General features: G+C 43.9%; 1 protein-coding gene across 1 annotated transcript; it reads left to right on the top strand.

Annotated features, from left to right (window-relative positions):
- Positions 1-1,081: 1,081 nt before the first annotated feature.
- PGAM5 (PGAM family member 5, mitochondrial serine/threonine protein phosphatase) lies at positions 1,082-9,828 on the top strand (the record flags this gene model as incomplete). Its single annotated transcript, XM_080628865.1, has 6 exons — positions 1,082-1,365; positions 5,066-5,244; positions 6,602-6,727; positions 7,216-7,304; positions 7,514-7,647; positions 9,396-9,828. 6 exons carry the CDS (start codon positions 1,082-1,084, stop codon positions 9,544-9,546), a joined length of 963 nt encoding a protein of 320 aa, XP_080484991.1. The 3' UTR covers positions 9,547-9,828.
- Between the last annotated feature and the right edge of the window lie 47 nt (positions 9,829-9,875).

The following is a 9,875-nucleotide window of genomic DNA, read 5'->3' as shown; positions in this document are numbered from 1 at the left end:
GCAGAACAGATGTCTGTGTGCTCGGTGGGGGAACAGACTCCACATGCAGTTGTTCTGGAGTCACTCATACTGATTGAAGTCTGGCTGTTGGAAACTGCCTACCCACCTGGCATATTAGCGGAATAACACAAGTAACACCATTTGTAGTGTGGGGAATGGGGTATGGAAAGCCTGAACAGGTGGATGGGAAAGGTAAGAATGCACAATTAAATATGCAAAGGCTGAATGATGGCATCTGTTAAAGCTGCCAGCATCCCAAGGCCCATGTTCAGAAGCATTTCTGTCACCAATGGCAAAGTGCTGAACTTAACATACAGAAATCAGTGCTGAATTTTGGATATCAGCTCAGAAAAAAAAAAGGATCTCTGTTCTGCTTCTCTTTCCCCAAGGCCTCTGTGGTGAGGCTGCAGACAGCACCACTGCTGATCTACAGATCATTAAGGTTCCAGTCTGACTACATAGTTTCTTCCGCACAAGGCAATGCTGGTGGAGTTAAACTTGCTTCTGGGAGTAGTCTCGTGGTGAAGCGTTCAGGCCACAGAGGGCACAAGGCTGCTCTGAGGTGCGGAACAGGAGTGCTCAGCCCTGGTGTGAGCCTGCTCAGCCCCACTGAACCCAGCTGACTGGTGACCACCTGCATTCCCCAAAACCCAGGGAATGGTGCCCAGCACCAGGATCCCAGCGCTGACTGCAAGCGACTGAGCCCTGTGTAAGTCGGTGCTGGACTAGTAACTGAAGATGACCCACACTTTGCCCATACAAGCTATAGCCTCCCGTTCATGCGGGGGAGTGCTCACACCTGAGTCAGGTGGGTGAAGCCAGGCAGGGCAGGAGGTGATGTCCCTGCCCAGCAGAACCTATCTCCTACAGGCGAGGCCCCGCTGAGCGAGGCTGTACTAGGGCGGCCGCAGCACAGCCCCAACGCCGAGGGCCCCGCCATGAGGCGGGCCCAGGTCTCAGGCCCCACCCGAGCACCTCAGGCTTCGCGGAGGAATCTTGCCCCACGCCGCGCTCCGTCCGGGGCGGGGCGCGCTGCGCTGTGCGCGGCGGCTGAGGGGGCACGCGGCCCGCTGCCCGCGCCATGTCGTTCCGCCGTGCCTTGGCGCTGGCTGCCTGCGGGCTGGCCGGCGGCTCCGTCCTCTTCTCCGCCGTGGTCGTGGGCAAGCAGCCGGGTCGGGGCAGTGATACCGACCCCCGGCAGGGGAGCTCCTCCGCCACCGTTCCTCCCGCCTCCGCCGCTCCTCCCGCTGCCGCGGCGCCGCCGGGTTTGCTGCTGCTGCCGCCCTCTGCTTCCTGTCCGCCGGCCCCCGGCTGGATTGAGAGACCGGCCACTAACAGCGGCTACTGGGACAGCAACTGGGACAGGTAGGAGCGGCGGGGCTGCGATGGTGGGGCGGGCTTCCCTCCCTCGCCTGGCTGAAGACCACGCTGCCGGTCGGCGGCTGTGTCGAGGGACCCCCACCGCGGGGGAGACGGTGGGAGCTGCCCTTAAATCCGCCCGTCGGAGCCGTGTTGGAGGAGCGGATGTCTGCGGGCTCAGGGGCGGAGCAGGCGCTCCTCTGACGGGACGGGGGGAAATGGGAGGTCCTGGGGTCTCCCTCGGGAGGTGCCTCAGAGCGCTCGGGGAGCCCCTGGGCCAGCCTCGCTGACCCGGCCTCCCCCTGTGGCCCAGCCGCCCAGAGCCGAGTCAGGGGTGCGCAGGACTCGTTTCCAGGTGGAAGCTGAGGTGATCAGCGGTTCAATATAGTTGAAGTTCTTGGATATTCACAGTTCTGGAGCACCTGAGCACTCCGGAGGGAGGCTGCCTTCTCTGTGTTGTGTTTTAGACTGGTCAGAGATTTTCCTTTCCGTAAAGATGTGCAGATCCCTTTATTCTCATGCTTTCATCCAGCAAGATCACAAAGCCTTAGGGCTGTGATCAGTGTGAGCACGGTGTAGAAGCCTGTTTGGTTTTTCTTAACACAGTGTTAACCATATCTCACTATTGCTTTATGTTCACACTAAGGTATTTCTGTTTAATAACAGCACCCTTGCAGATGAAAATGGCTTGCACATGCTAGGCATGTCTTAGGCCCACTACTGCTGCTATCAAACGGCAAGTTAGTGATATCAAATCCTTGTAAAAGGTAATGTTGCTTTGAACCTGCCTTAGTTGTGTTCTTCATCAGAAATTCACGCATCCAAGGGTTCACTGTGTTTTGTGGTTTTTTTCCCTGATTCTTTAATTAGAGTGTGCGAATATCTGCATTGAGCTTTGGCTCATTTAGCTTCCGTCTGGTAGAATTATCTCCCCAGGGAGACTTATGTCAGGCTCCAGTTTAATCATAGTAAATCCAAACTTAAGCACTAACAGATTTTTATTATATAATCCGTCCTGTTTTGATTTTGTTTTGAGATGCTGCAAAATCAAATGCTCATATAAAAATAGGGCTGTGTGCACCCTGATTATAAAAATAAAACTTTGAATAAATAAGGCTTTACCTGGTTACATGGTTACGTTAAGGGAGGTACTAAAGCTGTTTGTTTAACTGCAGATCCCAGCTTTTCTGGTTCTGGTAAATGGCTTATTTTCTTTAAGGATTCTAAAGTACTTTCAGAATCTGAAACTAAAACTGATCTGTGACATTTAGACAATAGACTTCCACTGTGTGCACACTATGATGAATGGTGATATAATACAGTATCTGTAACGGCTATTAAGAGTTATCTAGCTATAATTGTTCAGGCAATTGTAACAACAACATCGGTTATAGCACTATCTCCTCTTCCTGAATTGGTTAAGTTTTAGTTTTCTACTTGGTGTCTACTACACGGTGTGGTATGGGTTTGACTATGGTTGGAAGTGTAGTTTTGATTTTTGGATGATACCAGCAGAAACACTTAACATGTAAAGTTGTTAAATGGCTTTTAAATACAAAGAGCATCTGACCACTTCTGGGGAACAGGAAATGGCTAACAAAGCCGAGTCATGAGCGAAAAAACAGGTATTATAATATTCTTAACTGATGGCTTTTAAAGTTTGAAGCAAAAGAACACGAGTATCTTGTTTTCAGACAGGCTGACTGTTGTGTTTCAGTGACATGCAGGGCTTTCTGGAAGATAGGTGAAATGGGCACTGGCGTGGATTAAGTGGTACTTTTGTTTTAGTTAGGTGTAACGATGGTCCCTGACCTTGCCGTTGCTTTTTAGCAAAGTTCTGTCCAGCTGCAATCTTGGGCAATGTCTTTTACAAGGGAATGCAGAAAACTGCATTTATCAGCTTCTGAGGTTCAGTGGCCTAAAAGAACCTACTTAAATCAAGTCTTGGCAATATTATAAGTTGTCCTGCTCATAAACTTTCTAAAACTAGCTTATGCTAAAAATATTGCTAAGCTTGTCTATCTTCTCATGACTTCTTAAAGTATCTGTTGCTTTTCAAAGTGCATTTTGCCATTAAGTAACTTTAGAGGTGCTGGGGGAGAGAGAGCAGGACTTTCAGGCATTTCTTTGTGTGAGTTCCTGCCGTAGGATGAATTAATCCCTGTGCTGATTTTTTTCAGACATTTTTCATTTTTCCTAATGTATCTTTCCAGCAATACAATTGCTATTGAATGAAAAGAAATATGTTTTAAAATAGCAGTGGAAGTTCTTGTTATTGGACTATTATTTCTTTTTTAATGCCTTGCTGAACTTTGTTAACAGCTTAAGGCATGGGTTGAACTTCGTTTTTTAATAGCAACCGTGTCTTTACTAGAGCAAAATGGATGCAGGGCTTTTTAAAGCTGGTCTTGCTGTGAACTGTAGATATAGGTATGTGAAGCAGCAGTTTTCTATGACCAAATTATTTTGTCTCAAGCTTAGTAAAAATTATATTCTTTAATTAAAAAAACCCTATAAAAAGTAACCTCCCCCAAGTTTAATTATAATAATGGAGGAAGTGAGGTCTGGTATGAACTAAATAAATATAGCTGTTCTTTAGGTATGAGATCAAGGGAAAGGGTTTATGCTCTGAGGTGGAGAGACATAGCAAAGGGATTTATGCTAGTGTGATAGAGGATCAGTGCAGAGGGGGGACCAGAAGACTAATCTGTGGAAGATATGGGAAGGGTTGATGATGATGGTGAGGTGTTGGTGTCAGCAGTGAGAGATCTGCAGCACTAATCTGTGATACTTGGGGAGGGAGAAGAAGATCCTCTCTGCCTGGTAACCTCTTCAGGAGCTAGATTAACTGTCTGGGTGATGTGCAAGGGGGAAGATTATGGTATGCAGAAAGCAGTATTAACGTGCAGTGTGACAAAATGGAAGACTAACGTGACATGAGAGGAGAGAGATGAAAAGGATGAAAGGATAAATAAACCCTCACAGATGAAAAATAAGAGTCGTGTTACTGGATAAACATGATGTTATCTGTGTTAAAGTGCAAGTTAATTCTCAGTGTGCACTGCAGAAAGTTGGAGTCTTACAGGAGGGTTTAGTCATTTGATGTAAATGGGATTGATAAAGTGCAAATTTTTTAGGTGTTATTACAGGGCCTTTTAGATACAGAACAGTTTCTTTCCTTTATGGAAAACACTTCTTGGGTATCATTCATGGTTAGTTTTTCTTGTCAAAAAACCTGCTGTTATACCTGTGACTGCAAATCAGTGAAAATCCCAAGAACACCTTTCCAATCACCAGGAATTCAGGTGCAAACTCTGCTAGTGTTTATCATCTTCTTGTCCAGATAGACTGTAGCTTTCCTATGTTTTAGTGTACACCATCTGTTTGCTTTTTTGTTGCCCTTTTCCCCCCTTTTTTTCTTTAATTTCTTTCAATTAAAGAATTAATTGAGAGGTGGCTGTCACTGAACAGCAGATTTCTGTGACAGTTACACCTTTTAGCCTATGACACAATTTTGTTTCAATGCAGGCTTTTGTTTATAGCTCTTGCACAATGGTTTGAATCTGTTTTGAGATATAAATGACTAAATAGTCGATTTTAGTACTTCAGCTATTTCTAGAAATAAGGCAACGCTACCCACCTGTAAGTTTCCTATGCCTTTTAGTATCCCCTATCTAAAAATGGTGTTTTAAATGTGTTTGTTTAGACGTGAACCACTGGCTCTTATCAACCTCAAAAAGAAAAATGAAGAAACTGGGGAGGAAGAACTTTCCTCACGCTTAAATCACTTCAAAGCGAAAGCCACCAGGCACATATTCCTTATCCGTCATTCTCAGTATAATTTGGATGGCCGGGCTGATAAAGACAGAACTCTGACACCACTTGGTACGTATGACTAAGAAGCTCATCATGCTTTGCATTTAATGAATATTGTTTTTCATGTGCTGCCATCCTGATGAATACAGGTCAGTAACTCAGCTCTTTTCTGGGTCTCACTATCAAACCTTAATCCACTTTCTGAATCCTTTGTGCCAGAAGGATGTCATGGATAAGTTTGTCTTTTTCATTTTTGATCCATTAAATCCAAGCATAAAACCTGCTTTATGGAGCTCTAAACGCACTCAGTTGTAAAGAAACTTCACAAAGGAAATTTCAAATTATCTTGAGATTGTTTGAGCAGATTTTCATACCAGCTGGCATAATTCCCCAGGGTCAAGGCTTTTAAACTTAGCTCCGTTGCTGACTTTGGGATAGATTTCTCTTAAGGGTGGCTTGTGTTTCTGTTAGTTAATTTGCTGATTTTTAATTAATTAAAAAATAGTAATAATTACCCCTTACTTTCAGTTGGAGTGTTTATGATTAAATACCTCTCACTTTTGCTCCTAAGCGCCATTTCAGGGAATTCTGCTACTCAGCAATAAGAAATGAGGATAACCTCTGCCTGTCTGAATTCATTGGTCTGTGACAGTGGACACTTTCTTGACCACATGTATGCCAGCGGTGTTTTGAGGGAGGAAGAACTATTATTGTACAGAGCTGCTTGAGGTTGTGGAAGTCTGGGGCCAAATGTTCAGTAGAAACACTTTTTTTCCCCTGCAAGTCTTTATCACCAGTGTGTGAACAGGAGTGAAAGGTTAATTTCAGGACTAAGGTGCTGTCTTTAACTGGTAACAAAGTATACTCTTAGTCCTGTCTACCCTGTGCCTTGGGTAAGTTACTTCAACTGTTGTCTTTCCACCTACCCATGTGGAAGATGAAATAAAGCCTTCCTTGATTATGCAAGTGCTGTTCTTGAGTGCTGGGAGCTGATGTTGCCTTTATGAAAAATGCCCTGTCAGGTCTGAGCGCGTCTGTTTGTCAGAGTCTCATCTTCTGTGTTCCTGGAACATAGCAGATGGCTTGGGTCAGCACTACCTTTTACTGGAAGTGGCTCCCTTGGGATGGGGCTGACAAGGATTGAATACTTTAGTGAAAGTCTCTGAGTAATTTTGTTTGTGTTATTAAAAAAACCCCAAAGCAACTGATTTTTCCTGCTGATGAAATACGACTTGAAATTGTCCAGCTGATAGGCTTGATAGGAATAAGTGGTGCCTCTGGTAAAAATGCCTTCCAGTTACTTTTTGAAAAGAAAAAACTTGACAGAAATGGAGGCCTTTGTTGTCTGCTGGACAACTCTTTTAGTAGTTTGTGTGAGGCACTTACCTGAGTGTCACCGATTTATATAATGAATATAATTTTTAAGGTCGAGAGCAGGCTGAACTTACTGGAAAAAGGCTGGCAAGTTTGGGAATAAAATTTGATCAGATTATCCACTCCTCCATGACTAGAGCAACTGAGACAACTGAAATTATAAGCAAGCATCTCCCAGGTAAGTAACTTCCCTTAATTTTTCATTGTCTCCTGGTCCTTACAAGAATTCCAGTAGAATTCTGAGCTTGTCCTTAAGGTTGAGATGTTTAGTCAGCTTCCAGCCCTGTGTGCATGTCTGTGTTTATAAAGAAACTGCTTGTCTCCAGTTAGCAGTAAGCATTAACTGACACACAGCTTTAGATTAACATCCTTGCAAGTGCAGTTCTGCAAAATGCAGCAGACTGGGAAGACTTAGTTTGCTGTGCCAAGCTGGTTTGGCTGTTCTCAGTTGGAATAAACTTAAGTCTTGTTGATGACAAACCAGTTGTGTTGGAGAGATTCATGCTTTTTGGGAGGAAGCATGTAGACTAAGATGGTTTTTAGGATGGAGAGGAAGACTTCCTCAAAGAAAGAATATGAGAAATGCATGGATTGTAGAGTTGTGGGCCTGTTTGCAGTGGCACGCGGAGTAACAACTGCTTTCTGAATTTGCATTTAATATTTCAGGAGTCAAAAAAGTTAGTACTGATCTGCTGAGAGAGGGAGCACCTATAGAACCAGACCCTCCAGTCTCTCACTGGAAACCAGAAGCTGTGGTAACTTTTTCTTTCCTTTACTTGTTCTGTTTTGTTGAGGTTTTTTTTAATAGACTTTATATTGGCAGTAGAGATGAGGTACAGAGTCCGAGCTGATGCTTTTCATCACAGACCTTAGATAACTGCATACTTTTCTCCTCTCCAGTAAGTGCAGAGAACAGTTAAAATAAATAACTTAAAATCCTTAATTCTGACCTCTGTGCCATTAGCAGTATTATGAAGATGGAGCTCGAATTGAGGCAGCTTTTCGAAACTTCATTCATAGAGCTGACGTAAAACAGGAAGAGGACAGCTACGAGATCTTTGTCTGCCATGCCAATGTGATCCGCTATATCGTGTGCAGGTACGTGCTGCATTGCATGTTCCTCTGCTCTTTAAAAGCTCATGGTTCTACTGAATTGGTGGTTTATGGCTCTGCTGAGCTAGGGGATGTGTCTTTTGATTTGGCTTTTTTGAAGAGGCTGGAGATCAGTGCCTGCATTGTGAGCAGCTGCTTCTGCAGCTTCATCACAGGATTCATTTGCAGACACAGGATACGGTTGAAAGTAAAACACTTTCATTCTAATTCTGTGAAGTGAAATGACTGAGTTGGTGCGACTCAAACCCTTTCTGTATGCCCAGATAGTCTCTTTAATACCATATGGCTCTGCTTCCCATAAAACTTAAGGACAGTGCTTGTGTGGACTGTTGGAAAAGACAGCAAGTAGAGCATGACTGGATGCCTCTTCTTGAGGTGATGAGATTTGATCTTACGTAATGAAAGATTCATTTAGTTTTGAGAATTATTTACTAATGGAAATTTTTGTATTATGTTCAAATTGCATTAGTGTGGTTTTGCAGTAACATCCAGTATTGGATTAGAGCAAGAGCGAGTCTTCCCACTAACATCAAAGTTGTTCATGAAGGAGAATACAGTTCTGGAGCTTTGCCTGTCTCTGTCTCCAGTCAGCTGAGTTTGCTCTATTCCTCTTCCCTAGCAGCAAAGCACTGTCTGTAAGATAATTTTTCTTGAGCAGGACAGGTGTGATTAAACTTTAATCTGATCAATACCTACAACAATTTCAGTTAGCTCTTTTTAGCTGAGTTAGTTAAATGCTAGCCTCTCTGCTGTGTGGACTGCTTTAGAGATTTTCAAAACTGCTGTACTTAAAATTATTGATCAGGTAAACAGAATATTCTTTTTCTGTGCCAAGAAAAGATTGTCTTGCTGCTACGTAGGTGCTTTCAGGAGTACTTTTTCTCTTTGCTGTTTCTTCTCTCTTCTTTTTAATTCTATTTTGTGCCTCTTATTTCGGGCTGTCTGATAGCACAATAGACTGTAGCTGTTACTTAATTTCTTAGTTTTTCTACAAGAGTGTCATAAGAGCCAAAACCAAATTATTTCTCAGTGTCTGAGGCAAACCATGTTTGAGACGTGTTTTTTTTCCAGCTACTTACTACAATTGATTGAAGTCCTGAGGCTGTTCAGTTAGGAGTTGTAGACTAGCTGGAGGCTAGCTGTGGTACTGTATTTGTACAAAAAGCACAAGGTAACTTTTCTTGCCACTTCTGGGGAGCAGTATAGATGATGGAAAGTAGGTCTGGTGATTTTCTTCCATGTGCACATGTGGGCAATTAGAATGAATCCTATCTCACTACCTCTTCTTGGCTGTTATGTACTATCTGTGTTGATAAGGCTAAAATAGTGTGTGAGAGTGTGCTGTTTGCCTTTGGTCTGTGGAGGAGGCATTCCTCTACTCCATCCTGAACTGTACAGGGTTCTGTGATCCTCCACTGGCCAAGTGACCAGCTTGAACCAGTCCCATCTATCTGTTTGTTATGAGGTGGCTCAGAGCGCTCTCAGCAACCTGACTGCATTATTGCTGCTGCCTTCTGTCCATTTGAATTAATCCTGTCTACAGTAATCACACCCATCTGCTGGACTCTGCTTGTGTGTGTTGCTGGCACTGGCCCAGTTCTCAGTGCTGCATTCTCCCAGCAATCACACAAGAAAAATACCTTGTCCAAGGCTGGCTGTGGATGCTGTGAGGTCATGTTAATATAACTGTGTATGAATGAATAATATATTGGTTTTTATTCGTTTTGTAACAGAGCATTGCAGTTCCCCCCAGAAGGCTGGCTGCGAATGTCTCTTAACAATGGCAGCATAACTCACTTGGTGATACGTCCGAATGGAAGAGTGGCACTTCGAACACTGGGTGACACAGGTTTCATGCCTCCAGATAAAATCACTCGCACCTGAATGTGCAGAACTGATGGCTCTCCAGGAGCAGCCTCTAGCTTCTTTGCACTAGTACATTCAGCTGCCATACCACTAGGTTTTGATCTGTTATGTTGGGGTGTGATGCTGTCTTAAAATGTATTTTAGCCCTTTGCCTCCTTTATACGTATTCATATCTGCCTTCCAGTCCAGAAAAGAAGGTATGTTGGTAAGCCTGGAGCTCTGCAGTCCTTAAGTATTCCCTAGACCTCAAAGCTGAGCTGTGGAATACAGAGATTGAATGTCTACTCAGTAGTTCCAGGAGCACTGACTTCCCCCCACCTCGTCGTGACTTTCTATAACCAAAGCAG

This window comes from Psittacula echo (assembly GCF_963264785.1).
Source record: "Psittacula echo genome assembly, chromosome: 13".
NCBI lineage: Eukaryota > Metazoa > Chordata > Aves > Psittaciformes > Psittacidae > Psittacula > Psittacula echo.
This window is presented reverse-complemented; position numbering and strand designations above follow the sequence as displayed.